Raw genomic sequence first — 25,035 nt, 5'->3', positions numbered from 1 at the left:
AGATGGCGCTCCGGAGGCGTTCTTCCGATCGCCTCCGGCAGCCAGAAGTAACACGGAAGGCCGCAATGAGCAGCCTTCCGTGTTTGGCTTCTCCTGTCGCCATGGCGACGAGCGGAGTGACGTCAGCCGACGTCCTGACGTCAGCCGCCTCCGATCCAGCCCTTAGCGCTGGCCGGAACTATTTGTTCCGGCTGCGCAGGGCTCAGGCGGCTGGGGGGACCCTCTTTCGCCGCTGCTCGCGGCGGATCGCCGCAGAGCGGCGGCGATCGGGCAGCACACGCGGCTGGCAAAGTGCCGGCTGCGTGTGCTGCTCTTTATTTGAGCAAAATCGGCCCAGCAGGGCCTGAGCGGCAGCCATCGGCGGTGATGGACGAGCTGAGCTCGTCCATACCGCTAAGATGGTTAAATAAGTGCAGTTGAATGCAGTATGCTCTCCAGAAAAGTAAATAGAAGCCAAAATAATTATTTTGTAAAATAAAGTACTGAAAAGTTCAAAAGGTGATTGCATCTCCAGTGCTTGGACCCTCTGAACATATATTTGAGCTTGTTGAATATTTTCTTGTAACTGCTTCTATCAATGTACGAGCTCAGCACTTAGTGCAAGCCTGTACAGTGGCACAAAGCGGCTCATGCACAACTTTCTCTGCTCATGTATGTGTCGTTAAGCAGAGAACCGTTGAAACTTGAAAAGTAAATAAATTTAAAAAAAAAGTAAATTAAAACTGGAATATCTAAAAAAAAAAAAAAAAAAAAAAAAAAAAATAATTTTTAGGAGGAGGATAGACACAATTGTTTTTCACCAGTTTATTTTCACCTTGTGTTTCCTTTAACCTCCTTAGCGGTAATCACAAGTTCTGCTCGGGGTGCAAAAAACATGCCAGGAGCGGTACCCCCAAGCTGAACTCGTGGTAGCCGGGGCAAGGCCTATGCAGAGCAGTGGGCCATTTAACTAACCCAGGCATGGGCAAACTCGGCCCTCCAGCTGTTAAGGAACTAGAAGTCCCACAATGCATTACAGGAGTCTGACAGCCACAGTCATGACTTATAAAGGCAAATGCATTGTGGGACTTGTAGTTCCTTAACAATAGGAGGGCCGAGTTTGCCCAGGCCTGGCCTAACCCCTCCGGGATCCCAATGTCGGCCACCATACTTCCTCTCCGAGGCCCTGCTTCCCATGGTGAGATCTCTGGCTGTCATAACAGCCGGCAATCTCACCATAGGGTTACAGCAACACCCAGAGGACAGAAGGAAAACTAGTGCTGGAGCCCAGGGAGGTGAGTGAGCGCTTGAATGCTGTAGCACTCTCTAGCAGCTTGATTTTTTTCCCCAGGTTTTAGGATCTAAAAGCATGCAAAAAATTACACTGCTTTAACACCCTAAAATCCAGAAAGAATCATAACGCCAAGGGGGTTAAAGTAGATATTTCACTTCAGGGCACATCACTGTTTATCTGTTCTTCTCAGCTTTATCACCTTTACTTTTTTGTTGTTCAGTAGAATGTGTTTACTAAAGTAAAGGTGCAGTTTAATCCCTGCTTGGGAAACTGCATATTCTCTGGGGTTATGCTAATCAATGTAAGCTTATTACTGTTTTACTTCGATGTCAATATTTAACATTAGTACTGTGCTGGCATCCGTCAGATTTCACCAATATGAAACACAATATAATTGGAAAGGCCATTGCTGTTCAGTCAGATTCTTTCCTGTAGCGTAATTGATTGTTGGAAGGAAAAGCACTTTGCTTTGCCAGTGGAGCCCTTAGGTAGAGATCACCTGCAGGTTTGTTTGTCAACAGAATTAACCTGACATTTTCCTAAATGTCTATTGTCGATCTGCACTCCGCAGAATTCTACCAGCTCGCTAGGAATTTTGAAGATTTTCGGAGAAAATGTCAGAAGACAGAGCAAGAGCTGGGGAAAAGCAGAGAGCTGCTGATGAAGACTGAGACCGAGCGCAGTGCTCTGGAGGTGAAGCTGAAGCACGCTCGCAATCAGGTGGATGTGGAGATCAAGAGAAGACAGAGAGCAGAGGCCGAGTGTGAGAAGCAGGTGAGATGGCTGCATTATAGGGGCCTTATTTATCAAAGTCTCTGAAATAACAGCTGTGTCCCATAGCAACCAATTATATTACACTTTTCATTAGAATTGACAGCTGGGAATCTAGTTGCTTTGCTGCTACATAGAAATGTTCTTTTAAACTTTGAAAAAGAACAATTGTTCTTTGTTTTGTCAAGACAAAGGCTAACACATGGTTTTGTACATTATCAGGAGCGTCAGATTCAGCTAATAAGAGAGCTGCTTATGTGCGATCCCTCTGGCAGTATCCAGCTCAGCGAACAGCAAAGGAGCGCCCTAGCCTTTCTTAACAACAGAACTCACATGTCTGATGGCAATGGGACGAAAAGGTAGGGCTGCTGATAAGGTGTAACTTCACTTTCACTGACAAATGCATTCATTGCAAGAATGATATACCTACTGAGCTCTGGATTGTGGCCATAAATACAGTTCCTAATATCCAGTACCAGGGGGCAGGGCTTGATGCCCAGGTACATGTGATTGCAGGTTGCTTGAGCATCCAGGGCTGTGGAGTCGGTATAAAAATCTTCCGACTCCTCAGTTTATGAAATCACCGACTCCATGTACCCAAAATTGCTTCAACACCGACTCCACAGCCCTGTGAGCTTCCGAATGAAAAAGCACGAACACCCCCCCCCCCCCTCACGAGCCTCCAGCTACATGTTTGCAGCCTTTGTTGCTCCTAGCGACCTTCTGGCGTCCTCCAGTGTGTCGCCTGGCCCTCATCAGGTCATGCAACATGCCGGGAGCCATGTGTGGATGCTGGAAGCTGCAAGGAACTGCAGGTAGGCTACAACAGTGTTCTCCCCAGGCACTTTTAGCCGGATGCTCCACCCGGCTAGTTTTGGAGAGCACCCGGCTGTCATCTGCTCACCTCCTCCTATTCTGTAAGCTGAGTTGCGCACAGAAGCACCAGCCCTACTTTCTCTCATCTCGCCCCACTCTGCTACTATTTCATTCCACCTGGCTGGAAAAAATTTCTGGGGAGAACACTGCTACAAGATGTCACTGGCGGCTCCGTGAGTATTTTAATGCCTGCAAACACCCCTGAAAGCCCCCAAAACAAAGTCTTCGTTATCCCCTCAGGCTTGCCAATTAGTTGAGACTTCCGGTTAGTTAAGTTCCGAATAACAGGGTCTTTGCTGTACACTGTGATTCCCTGGCAGGAATTGATGAATGTTTAGGCTTGTAATGAAAATGAAGATATCCCCAGTACCCTTATTGATGTGTCCCTGACGATCCTACAAGCATGCATTTTCATTCTCTGTGTAATGAAAGGGACAGTGCCATCTAAAGGCCCTGAGATACTGGAAAGTATGCTTCCTCACCCGTGCAGACGTTTGAGTAAAGGTATTAATGGTGCAATTTCAAGTGAACTCTATATACTTCAGATTAAAAGAGTATTTAATCAATCCACACCACTAAAGAATCCAACTTATGATCATAACTGGTGGAGATAAGATCACATATATGAAAAAGTCAGAATGCTCATTTCAGAAATGGAAGCTGAGGGATCCTAAAAATGTTATACTTCCTCCAGCTCCATAGGCATGCGTCTTCCCACAGTCTGCCATTCAGCCGTGATCAGCCCCAGTCGCGTCAGTCTGGGCTACTGCGCAAACATTCTGGACGTGTGGTGTGGGTTTTTTTTTTTGCGACGTGGTACTTGAGATGGGTAGCCAGTAAAACCTAGTTACATAGTTATTTGGGTTGAAAAAAGGACATACGTCCATCGAGTTCAACCAGAAAAACATAGAATTTTCCACACTGGCTTTGTTTTTTGTTCGAGAGTCCTTGCTGAATGTACCTCAATGAATAAAATTTTTCTTTTTTCCAATACAGTATAGATTTTTTTTTTTTCTCCCTGTTGTAAAATATTACCTCACCCAGATTTACATTCTTACAATTATCATTAGCACCTGGCATCTTTACTGCTGGCAAGGTAAATTACCGTGTAACCCACCCTCTCCTCTGTAGAGAGCAGTAAAGCTAGTTGACCTCTGAGTCCTCTGAGGCAGAAGGGTGCATGACTTCAAGTCTAGGTTAAACATTACTGGTAGGGCTGGGCTACATAGTAATATACAGCAATATATGGTTATAAGAATCATTTCAGATTCTAGATAATGCAAACCTGGTATCCTGAATAGTTATGGTCATGTCTACGCGAACTCCTGGAGAAGCATGTGATTAGTTTGGTCATGTAATAGATATGTATGTCTTTGATTTGCTAGTCATGATCATGTGCTAAATTACGATGTGATCGCATCAAATCAGAGCTTTGCAAATCTATTGGCTGATCAAAAAAAATCACATGCTTCTCCATTACTTCTCCTAGACATGACCATCACTAATCCTGAATATTTTTTTCCCCTACTGTGAGTTGATACAGGTGCTCTTTAACCCAATGGTAGTATTCTGTTGATGCATCGACTCTATCTCCTGAAAATTAGCACAAAATATAATACTTAAAAAAAATGTTTAAATGCTAGTATTTGGTTATTTATTGGTACAATGGGAAAATTAACCACTTCAGCACCAGTGGCCTCTGCCCCCTTAAGGACCAAAGATCGCTGGTACCAGAAATCGCTGCACATACCTGTCGCTGCCACCGTCCACGCTGAACATCCGTCGCTTCAGGCCATCCACTCTGCCGAAGCTATGACAGCAGAGCTGTGAGACGGTTAGGGCTGCTTTCATTGGCTCCTGTCCGTGTGATCAATATAAGCCAATTGGAGTTGCTTACATTGATGACAGGGTTAGGAGCCAATTAAATCTGCTCCTGATAGGCTCACAGAGCTCTGCTGTTATAGAGACAGCAGGGCAAGTTAGCTGCGGCAAGAGCATGCAGCGGCAGTAATGTGAAATCTACTCCCTAGCAGGTTTCACAGCATCAAAACAGGGCGTAGATTTCAATCGCTGCCTCCCGGAAGCGGTTACAGCTTTCCAAATTGTTGCTAAGTTCATTGGTATTTTGCGTTACAGCCTTTTGAAATGTATTGTTTTATTTTCTAGATTATCCACAATAGACGAGTCTGGATCAATACTGTCTGACATCAGCTTTGACAAGACAGATGACTCTCTGGTAAGGCTATGTGCATAAGCTATACAAATCATTCCAGTAATGCGGTCCTGTACTTCAATTGATGACTATATACACTGTCTATTCCTTATTCCTGCAGCCCATACTGTGTGGTGTCCCTGTTACCGCGCAGTTTCCCCCGCAAATAAATCCTTGTTTGGCACTGTGGGTGATATCTGCTTACATGCCAGTGTAAAATCTCCAGTCATTGCAAAGTTTAACGGATGCTCAACATCCAAGGTGATGTGGATCAAAGCAAAGTACAAGAAAAAAGAGGGATTTTGCAAAATATTAAGTACAGGTCGTCCCCAACTTAAGACCCGCCGACATGAACGACATAGATTCTGTGTTTCCATAAGAACAAGTCAAAAACCTTATTTTTCAGATTGGACTTGTAGTTTTTGAGAAAATCGATTTAAAAAAAAAAAATTCAAAGAAAAAATGGCTTTTAAACTTGTATAAGCAGGTGCAGAGGTGACACTGGAGGCACAGAGGAGTTACAGGGGACAGAGATGGCACAGTGCTCCGACTTGAGAACAGATTCAGGTTAAGAACGAACCTACAGTCCCTATCTTGTTGATTAACCCGGGACTACCTGTATTACCTGTATATGTAACATCTTTGTTTACTATGATACTTAAAGTAGCAGAGACTGCCATACTATCCCAGGAAAAAAGCTAGTAGATAAATACTTGTTCTACTTTCATAACTTGTGTACCATACTGTCTACATTTTGATTTCAGTGAATTTCATATAGTAAAGAGAAAACGGTTTCAGACATTTTCCATCTTTTCTGACTTTGAAACCAATCCTGACATAATTCCCCCCCCCACACACACACTTTTTTTTACCTCATAGAAACTGCACTGTCATATCTAGCTTGCTTTGTAAACATGTGAGAACAGCATAGATCATATTTCAGCAGCTTCTCCCTTCTCTTTTTACACTGAACTGTCCTCAGCCAATCAGTGAGGAGTAGGAATGTGGGAGGGGAGATAACAAGCTTCCCTCTCTTCGACAATGTACTAAATAGAGCCATGCTGACTGAGAAAAGATTTGTTACACCAGAAACGCTTATGATTAGCTTGGAATGCTTGCAGTGCAGGGTCAGTTTGTAGACTGCATAATGAACACAGAGCAGTGGGTAAATGGAATTTGATTTTATGGCTGTCTATCCTGCTTCAAAAAACTGTGCAAACAGTTGGAATATAATAAAACCAAAGTGATGCCATGTATTCTGCTCTGCATTGGTGGATGGGGGGCTGGGTTGACGGCACTGTGCCTTAGGTTAACATCAGCCATGTGGACAGCTTTATAGCTATACAGCAGAGCCCCTTTATAGTAAACTCCAAGGGACCAGGAAAGGTAGTTCACTATATCGGTTACATTGTGTATTTTTATACAGACATTTGCTGGGTCCTGACGACTGAATTTACTTTATCCAGATGTTTGCTATGCCAGTTTACTATAACGAGATTCTACTGTATACTGAAAGTGAGAATAGGGTTTTTACCATGATAAAGCATACACAGAGTAATGCTTGGTAGTGATGGTCAATGAGATTTGATGCTGTTTTCTGCAAATTTATGCAGCTTGAAAATAAACCAATCAAATTCTGCTACGGTGAAATTCAATTAGTCCATTTTCAAGCTGCATATATTTGCATAAAACTTTGCATAATCCTGCATCAATTTGACTTATTTGCATCTCATTGACCATCCCTAATGCTGGGTAAAGCCTGCGTGTCCTGAGGGTGCCATAGAGATCACTTTAGTCATTTTGTGTTGTCTTATCTCTTGTTTCCTCGTTGATGAAATGTAGATTCTTGATGGCATTGTGTATAAAATTATTTTGTGCGCTGGGTACATATATTGAGCTTTTGTGCGCACTTGGAGGATTGAGAGATCACATGGCAAGGTTGCTCTAATGTAATTTCTCTCTCTCTCTCTCTCTCTCTCATTTTTAAGGACTGGGACTCAACCCTAGTGAGAAATGTGAGGCTGAAGAAAAGAGAAAAACGGGTAAGTAGAACCAAAATAAACTCAACACTTTGGGCCATATGCAATTCCCGTTTTCTCCTAGGAGAATTTTTCATCTTTTTAAAAACTTTTTAGCACTCTGCAATTAGGCCCCGTTCACATCACAAACGCGGATGACCATGCGTGCGGAACGCAACGCATGCGAACGCACGCCATCCGCGTTTGTGTGCGTTGCGTGGCTGATCCCATCACTGAAGAGTGAATGGGATAGCCACGCGTTTTTACAAAAAATGCGTGCAGCATGCGTTCCCGGACCGCAGAGGTCCAGAACGCATGCAGTGTGAACATCAGACAGTGCACTCTATGCACTGTCTGTCGTGTGTGTCGGCCTCCCGCATGCGTTTCCAAAACGCGTCTGGAAACGCGTGCAGTGTGAACGGGGCCTTAAAGTAGTAATAAGTAGGTGAAATAGGACTGTCAATCTTTGAGTGTTTTATTGCTTGTTGGTGGCTTAAAGGGCATTTTATTGATAAGCTGTGAAAATATCACCTAGGAGAAAAAGTAAATTTCATATGGCCCCTTGTATTAAAAAAAAGTAAAAACAAAAAGCAAACCCTAAAAGGTGTATTCAAGCTTGTTTCCCATTGTTGTAGCGCTCTTCACGACAGCAGAAAGATGGGCCTCCTGTTCCAGCTAAGAGAAATCGTTCATTTGGACTAGCTGTGGATCCGGTTAGTAATTTATGTATGATTATCTGTTTTGATAACCTTCGTAATGCTGCTTATTGGATCTTGGGTTCGTTTTTGGCACCTACATGGAAGTGGTCAAATGGGCCAATCAAAATTTGATGTGTATGCACTCTTTGCTGGAAAAGCTCGATCTCTGAATACCGGCATTAACTGTTTGATTTAAAACTTGTATCTAAAGTTGATCTAAATAAGTACACAGTGAGAGCCCAACGTCTAAATTGCCAGTAGCTTACAATTGCCGGAAATGCATCAAATTTCTATTCTTGACTTTAACCCCTCCAAGAGCTGGTTCACACTACCAGCGCTTTTCTAAGCACCAGTGATGTGAAAAGCTTTTGCTTTTAATGTCATGCTATGTGCATGTAGACTATATCTTTGGAACTGCTTGTCGCTTAGACATGCAGAATTGGTTGAAATTAACCTCATGCATTTTCCATCATAATACTTTCTCTCTGGGTCAAATTAAGAACTGAATTACTTATTGCATACAATTTTTATTCTGCACATCCTGCTGACATACCACTTTTTTGTTTAATCTAGTCAAACGAATCCATAGTAACTAAAACAACGGTTACCGTCCCTGCCAATGGAGGGCGCATTGAAGCTGTGTCAACAATTGAAACTGTGCCTTACTACACACGTAGCCGTAAAACTGGTGAGTTTGATGCTGCCTGTTCTATATTTATGAAGTGGAAAGGCCAGCTCTTTGTGGCTGACTTGCTCCTTCCATTCTGTCAGCCCAACTGCAGCCTTGGAGCAGTGACTCGAGTCTGATGAGACCACTGGAAGAAAGAAATGAGCCTGACTTCTGCAGGACTCCACAAAGCCAGGGGATGAGGCTACATGAGTTTGTCTCTAAAACAGTGAGTGCAACCTTTATAGTCCTGCCGGGGACTGTTGTTTTGCTAGAGGCCTCTATGCATTATTTGTTTTTAAATAGGAGGGGGTATTTTAAGCCTTGGTGTGTGCATTTGTCTAAATTGGTATAATAAAGTTTTTGTATATGTATAGCTCATGGCTCTCCTATAACCATTTATTTACAGTGAGTGTAACCCAACATGAATGTTCTTGTAGCTCCTCCATTATCTCCATATTAATTGTCATTTCTCAAACTTAAGGTGATAAAACCAGAGTCTTGCGTTCCTTGTGGGAAGAGGATCAAATTTGGGAAAATTTCCTTAAAATGTCGGGACTGCCGGATTGTGTCTCACCCTGAATGCCGCGATCGCTGCCCTCTTCCATGTATCCCTGCATCAGGGAACACTCCTGTCCGCATTGGAGAGGTACAGTCCTTTACAGATGTATCTGTATGGTAAATGCACTCTAGTTTATAAACTACACAATGCCAACGTTTTAATGCTCCGCTTGACCCAAATTCCCAAATAGCATGTTTGTAGTAAATTTAAACAGTGTAAAAAATGTTTCATAATCCAAAAATAGTTGACAAACTCCACTACGGCCTGCTTCCTCTCCCATTTAGGTGCAGATGGTGGGCAGATAAATCTCAGTATCACTGCATTAGAGTGGAAAAAGTGTCTGAGGTGGCAAGACTTGTAGTGCACAGGTAGTGGGTGTTGAGAAACTGTAAGACCTACTAGTGCACACCAAAAACCGCTAGCAGATCCGCAGAACATTAGCGATTTATTCTGAAGCGTTTTGTGTAGCAGATTACAGATAGTTACAGTAAAGCTGTTACTGAACAGCTGCTGTAACAAAAACGTCTGGAAAACCGCTCTGATCTGGCGTTTTATCAAGCGTTTGCGTTTTTCCTATACTTAACATTAAAGGCAGAAACGCCTCCGAAATCCAAAAAATGCTGCAGCCCGGGAGTTTGCGTTTCAGCTAAAACCGACCCGCTCTGGTGTGCACCAGCCCATTGAAATACATTACCCAAGCGTTTCCTCAGCCGCAAGCGTCCATAAAAACGCTACCAAAACCGATCGGTGTGCACTAGGCCTAAGGCCGCGATCTGCCAACAGGAAACTGTTCAGACACTGGTGTTCTTAGAGTGATCCTGTAGCAAGAGGAATATGGACGTTGCAGTATTTAACTTTATGCAATGCCTGGTTGTCCTGATCATATACTTTCAATAGCATCTAAATCGTGCACCTGAAAATGGTGGCATTTAAAATTTGTTCAGTTTCAGTTGTCATCACTTTATGATGGTGTTCCTTGCGTACCCCTTGTTGTGAATTACATCTTAAGTATCCCCTTGACGCACGTATTTGATGATTTCAATATTTATCATTTCTTTACAAATATTCCTTTATGCTTTTATGGAGCTAAAATACCTATTCAAGCTTATTGAGATAGGATTTATGTATTTATTTTTTTTAGTCCCACAAATTCACTGTAATAGATGGACTATGACAAGTTCAAGTGCTGAACCCAGACACTGTACCTCCAGGGGTACGTGTACCATGTGTTGAGAACCTAGGTTCTAGATGACCTATTCTCACTGATATAAGTGGCATCTACAGTTCATGTGGCTTGAGCTGAACTGAAGAACCTTATCATGCTAGTTAGAACATGTCTTGTAGAACACACAAAGTTTCCATGTAAAACTTTCTTTGGACAGTTTTTATATTCTTAGAGTTCTGCCAATGTCTACACTTTTTTAACATGTGGATCGATGTAAGCACATTTCTCTGTCTAACCAATGTTTTATTGGTGTCTGCAACCATAGGGCACTCTTGCGGATTTCGTTTCAACAACTGCTCCAATGATACCCCCTGTAGTGGTTTATTGTGTCAATGAAATTGAGCAGCGGGGCCTTCATGAGGTAAGAGGCTTTGTACATTTACAGTGAAATACACATGCAAGCTGCCAGTGACTGCACTACTGAAAAAAAAAATGCTGTCTGAGGCTGAGCATACATTTTTATAGATGTGGTAAATGATCAGTCTCTCCCTATCATTTATCACCTTGCAATAGTGGGTCTTAAGATGTATTACCTCCCCCCCCCCCAGCGCTGTGGAGTCAGTCCAAAAATCATTTGACTTCAACTCCAACTCTTGCAGGGCTATGGAGAGGGTACAAAAAATTTCTGACTCCTCAGTATATGAAACCACTGACTCGGGTACCCAAAAATTGCCCAGCTTTGTACTCCTCGCTGCACTCCCCTCCAGGACCTGTATATCCAAATAGGTGGAATTAAAGAGCAGCGTTAATCCCGAACGAGGTAAACCATTACATTATACAAAAAATACAGTGCTCAACTCCGTGTGAAGTAAAAGGAAAAATGAATTAACAAATCACATCAGTATATTCTCGCAGAGCAGAGGGTACCCCACTCTAAAAAGCATGAATTGGGGGGGGGGGTCCCTACGGCTAAGCCCTACGGTAAAGCCCTACGGTAGACCGGTCTCTCACACACCACACAACCAGATCACACAACACAAGCCGGCATTGAACTAAGCACTAGGTAGATTGCAGATGCCAGTAAACTGTGTGCAAGGTGGCACGGATAAAATACGGCTCTCACCACTCCAACAACTGCTGTCTGCAGAACAGTAGTGTGTATCTACTAGCCAGATAACGGTGAGTCCAGTGGCGTAAAGATTGTAAGGGCAGCTCACATGCCCGGCACAAACACAGAGCTCTGTGTTACTACCATGTGGGTCGTGAGGTCCAGCCAGTTATTAAAGGTGAACAGATAGTGGAGGAAACCCTTGAAACTGTTCAAACTGTGTGATCTTCAACCCTGGTAAAGCTTTGTAACTCAAGATTTTTATTACTGATGTATGTTCTTTCCCATTTCATATGTGTCCAACAAACTGCTCCCTGATAACCGTTATTTTACATGTTGCTCTTTTTGTGGTTAAACCATATTGGGAAGGTGTAAACGTTCACAGTAGATTTCATTATTTACCATTGAAATGGAGGTATACCATGCCACTGATCAGTAAGGATGGCATTTCTGAATGGTTAGTGTTATGGGCTGCTCAACTTAGTAAAAAAGATCCAGGTAATACAATAGCATTACTAGAATTTCAGCATTGGCTACCAAATATTTTAATGCCAGGATGCAAGAATAAACAATATTTTGTGATTGGGCCTTTAGCCTTTTTACGTGGAACAGATGTAGCTATATAAATGTAATATCTTTGTGGAGGATGTAGTAATATTGGAAGTCGCATAAGCTCCAAGGTGTGGGTTCCCCGGCTCCTTTCCCTACCCAGCCAGTGTTTTTGTTGTCCATCTGTGGGAAACCAACATTTTCTTTCTTCTGTGTCTCAGACTGGTCTGTACAGAATCTCGGGATGTGATCGCACAGTGAAAGATCTCAAGGAAAAGTTTTTGAGAATGAAGGCTGTTCCTTTGCTTAGTAAAGTTGATGACATTCATGCAGTCTGTGGATTCTTGAAGGACTTCTTGCGCAACTTGAAAGAACCTCTTCTCACTTTCCACCTCAACAAAGTGTTCATGAATGCGGCTGGTGAGCATTATACGTCTCATTGTGCGGGCAGGAGAAGAGATGCTATTTACTTGGCTGGAACGTTCGCCTTAAATTATTAGTACAATCCGTGATTTTAAAGGAGATCTGTAGTGTAAACAGTTTTTCTTAATACTAATTATAAAATGTGTGACTACAAAGAGCCCTTTATTTTGTAGTAAGATTTATTCTGTTCTTTAACCGCTTCCAGATCTTCATGACTGAAATCTACACTGTTTGTGGCCACTTATTCCTGCCAGGGTGTAGATTTCAATCACCCCCGCTAAACGGTCTCGCCATTCATGTTGCTGCGCCTGCTCCCTTTGCTGTCACACGGAGCAGAGCTTTTCGATCTCTGCCATTGGCTCCTGAACCCATGATTGCTGTGAGGCAATCACAATGCAAAGTAGGAAAAGAACTGCTCTGGTCTTAAAGGGGCCCGGCCTGTCTGGTCCGAAATTAAAGGACAAGTGAAGAGAGTAGACTATGGAGACTGCTATATTTATATATGTATTTTTTTTAAACAATACCAGTTGCCTGTCGGTCCTGCTGATCTATTTGGCTGCAGTGATGTCTGAATAACACCAGAAACAAGGATGTGGTTAATCTTGTCAGATCTGACAATGTCAGAAGCACCTCATCTGCTGCATGCTTGTTCAGGGTCTATGGCTAACAGTATTATAGGCAGAGGATCAGCAGGATAGCCAGGCAACTGATAATGTGTATATGTATGTGTATGTATATATATATATATATATATATATATATACATACATACATACATACATACATACATACATACATACATACATACATACATACATACATACATACATACATACATACATACATACATACATACATACATACATACATACATACGGTTGGGGACATCAAACTTGGAGAAGGACTTAGGAGTACTCATCGACAACAAGTTAAATAATCGTACTCAATGCCAAGCCGCTGCAGCTAAAGCTAACAAAATTTTGGGATGCATTAAAAGGGAAATAAAAACTCGAGATGCGAGCATAATATTGCCCCTGTTTAACTCTCTAGTAAGGCCACATCTGGAATATGGAATTCAGTTCTGGGCACCACATTACAAAAAAGATATTGCAATTTTAGAGCAGGTGCAGAGACGAGCAACAAAATTGATACGTGGGATGGAAGGTCTCACTTACCAAGAAAGGTTAGATAAACTGGGTTTATTTAGTCTAGAGAAAAGACGCCTTAGAGGAGATCTAATTAACATGTATAAATACATCAGAGGGCAATATAATAGCTTGGCGGATGAGCTTTTTGTCCCTAGGCCTTCTCAAAGGACTAGAGGACATGATCTGCGCATGGAGGAAAAACGGTTTAGCCATTTATTTAGGAAAGGGTTCTTTACAGTAAGAGTGATTAAGATGTGGAATGCATTGCCACAGGAAGTCGTTATGGCAAACTCTCTACCTGCATTTAAAGGGGGCTTAGATGCTTTCCTTGCATTGAAAGACATCCATGGCTACAATTACTAGGTAATGCCTAATGATGTTGATCCAGGGATTTTATCTGATTGCCATCTGGAGTCGGGAAGGAATTTTTCCCTTTTGGGGCTAATTGGACCATGCCTTGTAAGGGTTTTTTCGCCTTCCTCTGGATCAACAGGGGTATGTGGGGGACGGGCTGGAGTTGTACTTTGTACTGGTTGAATGGACGTATGTCTTTTTTCAACCAAAATAACTATGTAACTATATATGGCAGCCTCCATATCCATCTTATTACAGTTTGTCCTTTAAATGACACCTGAACTGAGAGGGATATGAAGGCTGCAATATTTACAGTTTAAACGATGCACATTGCCTGGCTGCCCTGCTGGTCCTCCGCCTCCAATAATTTTAGCTACAGACGCTGAACAAGCCTGCAGATCAGGTGCTTCTGACTGAAGTCTGACTAGATGAGCCGCATGCTTGTTTCATGTGTGTGGTCCAGATACTACTGCAGCCAAAGAAATCAGTGGTACTGCCACGCAACTGGTATTGGTTAAAAGGAAATAAATATGGCAGCCTCCATATCCCTCAGTTCAAGTATCTTTTAATAGTCTCGGTTAATTCTGAGCTCTGTAGTTCCAGAAACTGGAGGGACTGAGACATTTACTACAGGGGGTAATTCAACCAGCTACTGACGTTAACATTCTGGTAAGAGAGTCCTACTTTAGAGTCTATTCATAAAGCCTTACCGCATGCGGCAATGCAGAAAATAGCTGTCTTTACCACGCACGTAGGAAAATTTTACATTCATAAAGGCTGTTACCGCATGAAAAACTGAAATTATCGAGCAGTGAGGTAAATTACCCACTTGTGCGGTAAATACCTCAACACATGTCAGTAAATGTCAATTCATAAAGCCTACAACATGCGGTAAAGCCGCAAAAAATACTGTCTGCTTTGAAGTGGTGAAAAGAACGCGGGGTCTGTGCGAGGAGACTGTGCTAGGAGCCATGACTCACAATGCAGAAGCAGTGAGAACTGTGACAGGAGTAGGGATCAGTGTTGCCAACCTTTCACGTTGTTTTTTACTGACAAATACCTAAAAATTTACTGACAAGTTTTTTTTTGTACTGACAAAACCCCCTGCGAAGCGCGGCGCGCCGAAAAAATGGGCGTGGTCACGCAACAGAATGTGGGCGTGGTCATGGGTGGAGCCAAATATACATGATTTTAATATTGCTTTGAAAGGTCTGCCAGGGAAGTTTGAGCTCTGCCATAGTGTTTCCCCCCTTCCCCCAAAATACATGTAATCTTACAGCATTTCACCAAAAATCCACGTAATCTGGCAGAGGTTCTTCCAAAATACAGATAATATGGCAGTGGTTCCCAAAAAATAGATGTAATCTGGCAGCAGCAATTCCCCCAACATACACATAATCTGGCAGCAGTTCCCCAAAATACATTTAATCTGACAGCAGTGGTTCCCCAAAAAGGAAGCCCCAGGTCTATAGGTGTCCCCAGAATAGGTGGCCAGGGGTATAGATGTCCCCAGAACAGGTAGCCAAGGGTATATGTGCCCAGTATATGTAGGCAGGGGTACAGGGCCGGTTCTAGACTGGCACATATGAGGGGGCAGTCAAATGGGTAGGGGGCAACATGTTCGAGGAAATTTGCGGCGACTAAAGTGGGCATGGCAAGTAAATGCACATAATGAGAGACAGCGTTTCACCAGTAAATGCACGTAATGACAGACAGCTTTTCACCAGTACATGCACATAAGAGACCGCCTTTCACCAGTAAATGCACGTAATGAGACAGCTTTTCACCAGTAAATGCACGTAATGAGAGACAGCTTTTCACCAGTAAATGCACAAAATGAGACAGCTTTTCACCAGTAAATGCACAAAATGAGACAGCTTTTCACCAGTAAATGCACATAATGGCAAACAGCCAGTGTCCTCAGTATATGTAGCCAGCAGATATATGTGCCCAGTATATGTAGCAGAGGTATATGTCCCCAGTATATGTAGGCAGGGGTATATGTGCCCAGTATATGTAGCCAGGGTTATATGTGCCCAGTATATGTAGCCAGGGTTATATGTGCCCAGTATATGTAGCCAGAGGTATATGTCCCCAGTATATGTAGGCAGGGTTATATGTGCCTAGTATATGTAGCCAGGGTTGTATGTGCCCAGTAGATGTAGCCAGGGGTGTATGTGCCCAGTAGATGTAGCCAGGGGTGTATGTGCCCAGTAGATGTAGCCAGGGGTGTATGTGCCCAGTAGATGTAGCCAGGGGTGTATGTGCCCAGTAGATGTAGCCAGGGGTGTATGTGCCCAGTAGATGTAGCCAGGGGTGTATGTGCCCAGTAGATGTAGCCAGGGGTGTATGTGCCCAGTAGATGTAGCCAGGGGTGTATGTGCCCAGTAGATGTAGCCAGGGGTGTATGTGCCCAGTAGATGTAGCCAGGGGTGTATGTGCCCAGTAGATGTAGCCAGGGGTGTATGTGCCCAGTAGATGTAGCCAGGGGTGTATGTGCCCAGTAGATGTAGCCAGGGGTGTATGTGCCCAGTAGATGTAGCCAGGGGTGTATGTGCCCAGTAGATGTAGCCAGGGGTGTATGTGCCCAGTAGATGTAGCCAGGGGTGTATGTGCCCAGTAGATGTAGCCAGGGGTGTATGTGCCCAGTAGATGTAGCCAGGGGTGTATGTGCCCAGTAGATGTAGCCAGGGGTGTATGTGCCCAGTAGATGTAGCCAGGGGTGTATGTGCCCAGTAGATGTAGCCAGGGGTGTATGTGCCCAGTAGATGTCGCCAGGGGTGTATGTGCCCAGTAGATGTCGCCAGGGTTGTATGTGCCCAGTAGATGTAGCGCAGTGGCAGGCGGCAGTGAGCGGAACTTACCTGCGTCTTCTCTCGACGCCGGCGCGGGATGATCTGACGCTACTCCGGTCTGGTCCAGACCAGAGCAGCAGAACTTCCGGCGCAGGAGCGGGACGGAAGGTAAGTCCCGCCCGCTGCCAAGCGCCACTCCGAGTCCGCACAGATCAGGAGGGGACAGTCAGCAAGGGAGGGAGAGCACTAAACAGCTCTTCCTCCACTGCGCCGCTGTCCTGAAACAGAGCGGGCGGCCAGTCGGCCGCCCTTTTACGGACGCTGCTGAATTCCTTACGGAATTCACGGGCAGCTTAATTTGCATAAAAAATTACGGACTGCCCGTAAATTTACGGGCGGTTGGCAACACTGGTAGGGATCCCCTGTTCTCCTGCAAGTCTGAATGATGGAATCTGATAGGACCAGCAGCCCTCTCAGATGCAACAAGCTTTTAAACCTCCCAGGCAGCAGCAGAGTGAGCAGAACAAAACAGGCTTCCCCTAAACACCCTAGGCTCCTATGTGTAGGAGCTAGTGGGGAAAATCGCCTAAGCAGGGCTTGTGTAAAGTTTATTGAAGTTCTGAGCTGTGGCAGTTAAATTGAATGTTGAGAGACTAATAGATTTAGAGCAAGCAGAGGCAGTATAACAAAACATGTACATCTAAAGGGATGTTGGGATGCCTCGCAATGTCCTCACTGCATGGAAAAGCTTGTAACACTGGCACTCTACACTGCTCTGCTGTTACCGCAAAGGCTTTTGTCATTGGGATTCGGTAATTTACCGAACCCCTACCGCACATGTGAAAATTGTACCAAATACCGAATGCTGTATTTTCCTGACCAGAATTTTTTCGCACAACCTTTTATGAATCAACCCCTTTAGGGGATTTAAAGTGTCACTAGCACCCAAACCTGAAGAAAAAAAAAAAAAAAAAAAAATTAATTGCTGCTGTGTTCCACTGCTGCAGAATGTGACTCCAGTCCCCTCCACAATCCCCAAGAATGTGCAGGCTCAGTTTTACTGATAGTCCCTGAGAATATACTGTACTCAAGATTTTTTTTTTTTCTTGCTCTGACTACCACTGGTTTAAAGAGAATCTGTATTTTTAAAATCGCACAAAAGTTAACATACCAGTGCGTTAGGGGACATCTCCTATTACCCTCTGTCACAATTTCGCCGCTCCCCGCCGCATTAAAAGTGGTTAAAAACAGTTTTAAAAAGTTTGTTTGTAAACAAACAAAATGGCCACCAAAACAGGAAGTAGATTGATGTACAGTATGTCCACACATAGAAAATACATCCATACACAAGCAGGCTGTATACAGCCTTCCTTTTGAATCTCAAGAGATCATTTGTGTGTTTCCCCCTGCAGCTATCTTCCACTGAAGTGTCAGGATGTTTCTTCCTGCAGAGTGCAGACAGCTCTGCCTGTATGTAATTCCTCAGTATGTGAAAGCCCAGCCAGCTCAGAGGAGGATTTATCCAGCTTGTAAAAGATAAGAGAGAAGAGAGAAGCTGCTCTAATCTAAATAATACACAGGCAGTGTGCAGAGAGGGGCCTGGATGGGGGAGATGCATCACAGAACCACAACACTGAAGAACTTGGCAGCCTTCCAGACACAGGCCTGACAAGTCTGACAAGAGAGAGATAAGTTGATTTATTACAGAGATGGTGATAGCAGAAAGTGCTGCAGTAAGCCAGAACAGATTAGAATAGCTTTTGGAACTTGTAGGATGATAAAAAACAGGATGCAATTTTTGTTACGGAGTCTCTTTAAAGAGACTCTGTAACAAAAATGTCATTGTGTTTTCTACCATCCTACAGGTTCCTAAACCTATTATAATGTGCTCTGGCTTACTGCAGCACTTTATACTATCACCATCTCTGTAATAAATCAGCTTATCAAGTAGGTTGATGTACACATAGAAAATACATCCATACACAAGCAGGCTGTATACAGCCTTCCTTTTTAATCTCAAGAGATCATTTGTGTGTTTCTTTCCCCCTGCAGCTATCTTCCACTGAAGTGTCAGGCTGTTTCTTCCTGCAGAGTGCAGACAGCTCTGCCTGTATGTAATTCTTCAGTATGTGAAAGCCCAGCCAGCTCAGAGGAGGATTTATCCAGCTTGTAAAAGATAATAGAGCAGAGAGAAGCTGCACTAATCTAAATAACACACAGGCAGTGTGCAGAGAGAGGCCTGGAGGGGGGAGATGCATCACAGAACCACAACACTGAAGAACTTGGCAGCCTTCCAGACACAGGCTGACAAGAGAGAGATAAGTTGATTTATTACAGAGATGGTGATAGTAGAACGTGCTGCAGTAAGCCAGTGCACATTAGAATAGATTTTGGAACTTGTAGGATGGAAGAAAACCGGATGAAATTTTTGTTACGGAGTCTCTTTAAGGTAGACAACCAAATTTGCTTTTTACATAGCAATGAGATACTGTACTTTGGTCTAGAATCCAGCACCTTTCTTTCACTCTTGAAGTCTTTCTTCCCCATAATTTTTTTTGTTTGTTTTTATTTTATCTTCAGAAATTCAAGATGATGATAATAGCATTGCTGCCATTTACCAAGCAGTTGATGAACTTCCTGCAGCCAACCGAGATACATTGGCTTTCTTAATTATTCATCTTCAGAGGTCAGTTGAAGCTTGATCCAGGAAAGTAAGAAAAACCACTTTACAATAGACTTAAATTTTTTTTTTTTTTAAAGCAGACACATACTTGTATGGATAGATAATCAGTCTGGTCAGTCCCCTCACTCTTCTAATCATGTAATCTAGGTGATAGCTCTGTGTGTGCAGCCAGTAATGTTGGATGTGCTTCATGCTTGGAATGGGGTAGGATTTTTCAAATTTTAAACTCAGTCCCACTGCTCTTCATGTATTTGGCTCCCATTATGAGTGTAATGCATCAGCAAGACAGACATCACTGTTTCACTTCAACAGCCATTATATACAGGTGTCCGTTATCTTTTGTTTGGCCCAGGGAAACCTTACTTATGTATGAACATAATGTCTTAAGTTTTGTTCTCCCATTTCTTTTGTTCTTTTTAATCCCTGTGTTTATGTAAATCTGTATTTGTACTCTGCAGAGTGGCTGAGAGTCCAGACTGCAGGATGGATGTGACAAACCTGGCTAAGGTGTTTGGCCCCACATTGGTGGGCCATGCAGTTGCAGATCCTGACGCCATGACAATTCTACATGATACAAAGCGGCAGCCACGGGTACATCATTTTGAAAATATGTAACGCGGAGTATTCCATAAAGGGTGGCCACATTTTTACAGTATGGTGTTTTTGTGCTTAAATAGGTTATAGAACGACTGATGTCCTTACCTGCAGATTACTGGAACCAGTTCCTGATGGTGGAAAACATAGACCCTTCTCACATCATTGAAAATACAAATGTCTTCAGCACTCCTCAGACTCCTGATATGAAAGGTAAAACTTAGAAATGTAGAATACTTAAATGCTTATTTTACTACAGTCTACCTATCCATTATAGCATGGCAGCATTCATTTTTTTCCCATGTTGCTGGTAATCGTATTGATTTGTATACTGCCAATATTTTCAATGGTTCTGTATAAATGACTAGTATGATATGCTTGTAAAACAAAGAAATTATATGGATGAACAAGAGACAACTTTCCACTATCAATTCAGATCTCTTTAATGAAGGTTGTTTTCCTACAGTCTCCTGTTGTTGATGGTTACATAATATAAATGTAGGAAGGTAGGAAGTTAGCAAGTTCTGGGATAGTATGATTGCGGATGAGTATAGTGGGCTACCTTGGCATAAGACTGATGTATTTATTGGTTTAGGGCAGGGGTGGGCAAACTGCGGGCGTGTCCGATGGACACTGCACCGGTTCACTGACCGCACCTCAGCAGTTCCAGGCTGCAGGAGTCTGTGAATTCCTGAAGGACTACATGAAAATGGCATCTGAAGCCCAGCTCTGGAGTCTGTGTCTCCAGTGCTGGGCCCCAGCCACCATTTTCCTGTAGTCCTGCTCTGCTTGTCAGGGCAGGAGATTTGCAGCCAGGCTTGCTGCAATGAAGATTGGGGAGCAGAGTTGGACAGAGCAACTTTAAAGGGGAACTCTGCCTAATATATGTATTTTTGGGGAAAATACTGCCGCATATTGTATATTTTGAAGGAAATATTGCAGTATATGTGTATTTTGGAGGGAACACCACTACTTAGTGTATTTTAGGGTGAAGGCTGATAATTATGGAGAGAACTGCTTCCCAATTGTGTGTGTTGTGGGAAAATGCTACCAATTATGTGTATTTGTGGGTCAACTAAGGCCTCTTTTTCCATGGGCAGTTGAACTGTGTGCTCAGCAAGCAGTTCGTTGCCAGGCGGCAGCAGCAGTTGTGAGAGTTTGAGAGGCATTTCACTACCTATCAACTGCTCGTGGAACAGAGGCCTTGTACTGCTAATTCTGGTGCACACTGGTCAGCTTAAATTAGGGATGGGGCTGCTAATGCTGGGGCACACTTGACTACCTAAACTGGAGAAGGGGGGGGGGGGCTGCTATAACTGGGCAACACCTGGATACCTATACCAAGGACAAGGCTGCTAATGGGGGAGGGGGGGGGCACGCCTGCCTATACTCTTGGAGGGGACTACTTAATATTGGCGGCCCACTTGTCTACATATACTGAGTGGAGCTCATCGGCTACCTGGACTGTGGGCCGAAGGGGGTGGGGGTGCATGTAGGCTATCTACGCTAATCCAGCCCCTCTCTCAAAGTAAGGACCACTATGTGGCCCATGAGTCAGTATGGCTGGGGGAAACTATCTGGTAAGGATATGGTTTGTGCTTGTTAGGCATACCTCACTTGCCTGGGCTTCTGCTTCATTATGAAATACTTATAATTTCCATCACAGATAAGTGTCAGTCTGTACTGTCTGTGCATTGACTCATTTGGACCTTATTGCTTATAATCTGATACTGGTACACATTTACCTTTGCCTTTTTAATATTTCTTGTTCTCTTTCAGTCAGCATGTTGGGACCTCTGACAACTCCTGAGCAGCAAATCACCAAAACACCTTCCTCAAGTTCCCTTTCCCAGATGGTTAGATCTACCATTAGCAAAAACACACCAAAGTAAGTATCCACCAGCCCAAGAACACGGTTTCCTCACTGTATATTTAGCCATGTCCAGTAATGCAAGCATTTTGTTTAACCACTTAAGTACCAGCAGTCTCTGCCCCCTTAAGGACCAGAGACCACTGGTCCAAGAACGGAATCCCGACGAATTGCCGTGCATAACCGCCACACGCCGGGATCCTCAGGACATACTCTGCCGTCTCTATGACGGCAGAGTCATTTGAGATGGTCAGGATCCGCTTTCATTGGCTCCTGACAGTGTATCAATGTAAGCCAATGGGAGCAGCTTACATTGATAAACATGGCCAGGAGCCAATGAAATCAGCTCCTGACTGGCTCACATGGTTCTTCCATAATAGAGACAGGCAGAGCCTGTGAGCTGCAGCGCGATCCGCTGGGAGCGACGGAAACGGCGAATGTGCGCTGCCAAAACAGGGTGTAGATTTCAATCACCGCGGTTCTAAAGTAGATAATAGACTTGGCCAGGGCTGGACTCTGCTGCCTGTGACAAACTGCTCGCCCTCAGCCACTCCATTCCTCCTCAGTCAGGACAGCAGTGCCACCTCCTCCCTTCTGCTGTGCAAGTCAAATGAAACACTGCTGCTCTCCTGCCTCCTACATTTACATTGCTCGCTTCTCCTACTCTGATTGCATGCTGTTAGTGTAAACAGAGTACAAACATGCCGCCCTTGTAATCTCTCCCCATATTGTGCCTGTTAGAGAACACATTTCTTCTTTAGCAAATCCTCCTCTAGAAATTACTTTAAAGGATACCTTAGCTCTGGTCAATTTTAAAGGGAACCTAAACTGAGATGGGTGTGGATGTTTCCTTTTAAACAGTACCAGCCTGGCAGTGCTGCTGATCTCTTTAGCTGCAGTAGTGGCTGAATCACACACCTGAAACGATCATGCAGCAAATCCAGTCTGACTTCAGACAAAGCACCTGATCTGCATGCTTGTTCAGGGGCTGTGGCTAAAAGTATTAGAGACACAGGATCAGCAGGAGATTCAGGCAAGTGGTATTAAAAGGAAAAATCCATATCCTTTTTAAGTTCAGGTTCCCTTTAAAAACTGGGAGGGATCAGGCATGTGTAGGAAGTGTAACCCCCCCCCCCCCCATTGAACCCACTACCACCCTCCCATCCCCACCCCCTGGAAGATGCTTTCAGGTTGGCCAAGTCGATGAGTAATGCACAGGTGCTGCTCCTTGACAGCATGTGTCCTTGATCGCGCCTGTGGCGGAGAGTGCTTTGTGCATGGACACTGTAGTTGAGACGTCAGGGGCAGCGGGCTCCCGGATGCAATCAAGGACATGCGGCGCTGGGCAGCACCTGCGCACTGCTGGCAGACCCGTGAAGTAGAACTGGGGGAGCAGTGGGTATGAGGAGTGCTTCCTGCACATACCTTCTACTGTTTTTTTTTTTTTTTTTTTTTTTTACGGCACTAAAGTATCCTTAAACTTCTGTGTGCTTTATGAATAAAACCACTTATTCTTTTCTAGGTTTGGAAGCAAAAGCAAGTCGGTTACTAGCATTGCCCGACAAGGCAACTTCTTTTCTTCCCCTCTGCTGAAGTGAGCTGCTGGCTCTTGAGGAAGATCTTGCACAGCCCCTTCCAATAACCTGCTTTTTGATTTATGGACTTTTCACAGTTTTAAAACAAATTAATACTGTAACATGCAAAAGGCATCGCCGCATGACTATTATATTCTGCATTTTAAAGTTTGCTTTTAAAGCTAGTTATTCAGTGTCAACATTTTACAAGTATTAGAATATTTAATTTTAACTCTTGTTTTCATCTGTGTTTATGGTATAAACTGTTTCATTTAAAATTAAGCCCCTCCCTTTTGCTGGAGAGACCAGTAACAGCGTAGCCCTAAGCCTAGGTGCTAATTGCAGTTCCATTCTAATTCTCTATTTGCATAACTTTTTTTTTCTTTGTACGCCTTTTACCATGGAATACGTTTTTTTTTTATATTGTAGAAAATATGGTTTACTCAAAGGGAAAAGTCACACATCACAATGACTTGCAAACCGCCTTGTGGGCATTACCACAATAACGTGTACATTTTATTTTATATTGTGTAATTTCTGTAAATAGATCACTGATTGATGATCCTTAATCCCAAGTGTAAAAAAAGTCTGTGTGGGTTATTCCTTCTAATTGTCTGAGTTAAAGGGAATCTACTTGTTTCATGTATAAAAAGTAGAGGATTTTACACTTGCGTTTACATGTTGGTTCCGGTGTGATCTGGCATTCCTGCTTAATGTGTACCCAAGATGATTTAAAGAAAAAAAAAATCTATCCCATACCTGGGGCTTCTTCCAGCCCCCTTCAGGCTGATCAGACTCTCACCATCTTCCCACGCCACCTGGATCTTCCTGTAGGTGGCCTAGGCATTTTTTGTCAGTCAGCAGGGCATGTAGGCGGGCCATGTATACGCAGTAAGCCCCAACTGTCAGAATTACCAGCCCGCCTAGCGGAAGATCCAAGCGGTGTGGGAACATGGCGAGGGACCGATCAACGTTAAAGAGGATCTGTAACGTCTAAACGTCCCCTGGGGGGTACTCACCTCGGGTGTTGGAAGCCTCCCTTCCCACGCCGTCCTCCGTCCCTCAGGGGTCTTGCTGCAGCCCTCCGTACAGCGGCGACGTAAATATTTACCTTCCCGGCTCCTGCGCAGGCGCTCTAGTGGCTGTCGGCTCCGAAGTAGGCGGAAATACCCGATCGCCATCGGGTCTGCTCTACTGTGCAGGCGCAAGTCTCCGGCGCCTGCGCAGTAGAGCGGACCCGACGGAGATCGGGTATTTCCGTCTATCCGAGCCAAAAAGCAGCCACAGCGCCCCCGCTGGAGCCTGCAAAGGTAAATATTGATTTGACAGTCTGGTCTGTCGCCGGCTGTTCAGAGGGCTGCAGCGAGACCTCCGTGGGACAGAGGACGGCGTGGGAAGCCTCATTAGGATCTGGAGGCTTTCCCCACCCGAGGTGAGTACCCCCAGGGGATGTTTCTGATGTTACAGAGTCTCTTTAAGGTAGCCCCAGGTATGTATACATTATTTTTTGTATTTTTATTTTTTTATTCATCTCAGGCTTTAATGTTGTTGTTTTACAAGTTCTGCATTTGCCCTGTAAGCCCCATAGCTGATTTGATTTAAGCTATATCATTCTGATGTAAACTTTGGAAGACTACAGCTTGCCGCTACTACGAAACTGAATTCATTTGGTGAGGATGGTCGTCCTCACTGGAA

General features: G+C 43.9%; 1 protein-coding gene across 2 annotated transcripts in view; it reads left to right on the top strand.

Annotated features, from left to right (window-relative positions):
- RACGAP1 (Rac GTPase activating protein 1) overlaps positions 1-23,508 on the top strand; it is a 36,578-nt gene extending 13,070 nt beyond the window's left edge. The window contains exons 3-17 of one of the 2 annotated variants that reach the window (XM_068267253.1): positions 1,845-2,047; positions 2,267-2,403; positions 5,087-5,156; positions 7,121-7,174; positions 7,786-7,863; positions 8,422-8,536; positions 8,620-8,744; positions 9,000-9,164; positions 10,568-10,663; positions 12,121-12,319; positions 19,200-19,305; positions 19,761-19,893; positions 19,980-20,109; positions 21,676-21,784; positions 23,289-23,508. In XM_068267253.1, the coding sequence (XP_068123354.1) occupies positions 1,845-2,047; positions 2,267-2,403; positions 5,087-5,156; positions 7,121-7,174; positions 7,786-7,863; positions 8,422-8,536; positions 8,620-8,744; positions 9,000-9,164; positions 10,568-10,663; positions 12,121-12,319; positions 19,200-19,305; positions 19,761-19,893; positions 19,980-20,109; positions 21,676-21,784; positions 23,289-23,364 (1,796 nt within the window). In that variant the 3' untranslated portion in view covers positions 23,365-23,508. The remainder of the gene's footprint in view (positions 1-1,844; positions 2,048-2,266; positions 2,404-5,086; positions 5,157-7,120; positions 7,175-7,785; positions 7,864-8,421; positions 8,537-8,619; positions 8,745-8,999; positions 9,165-10,567; positions 10,664-12,120; positions 12,320-19,199; positions 19,306-19,760; positions 19,894-19,979; positions 20,110-21,675; positions 21,785-23,288) is intronic. The other variant, XM_068267254.1, reaches the window with a different exon arrangement.
- The last annotated feature ends 1,527 nt before the right edge of the window (positions 23,509-25,035 follow it).

This window comes from Hyperolius riggenbachi, chromosome 2 (genome assembly GCF_040937935.1).
Source record: "Hyperolius riggenbachi isolate aHypRig1 chromosome 2, aHypRig1.pri, whole genome shotgun sequence".
NCBI lineage: Eukaryota > Metazoa > Chordata > Amphibia > Anura > Hyperoliidae > Hyperolius > Hyperolius riggenbachi.
The sequence above is the reverse complement of the archived record's forward strand: the minus strand, read 5'-3'. Positions and strand labels throughout refer to the sequence as shown.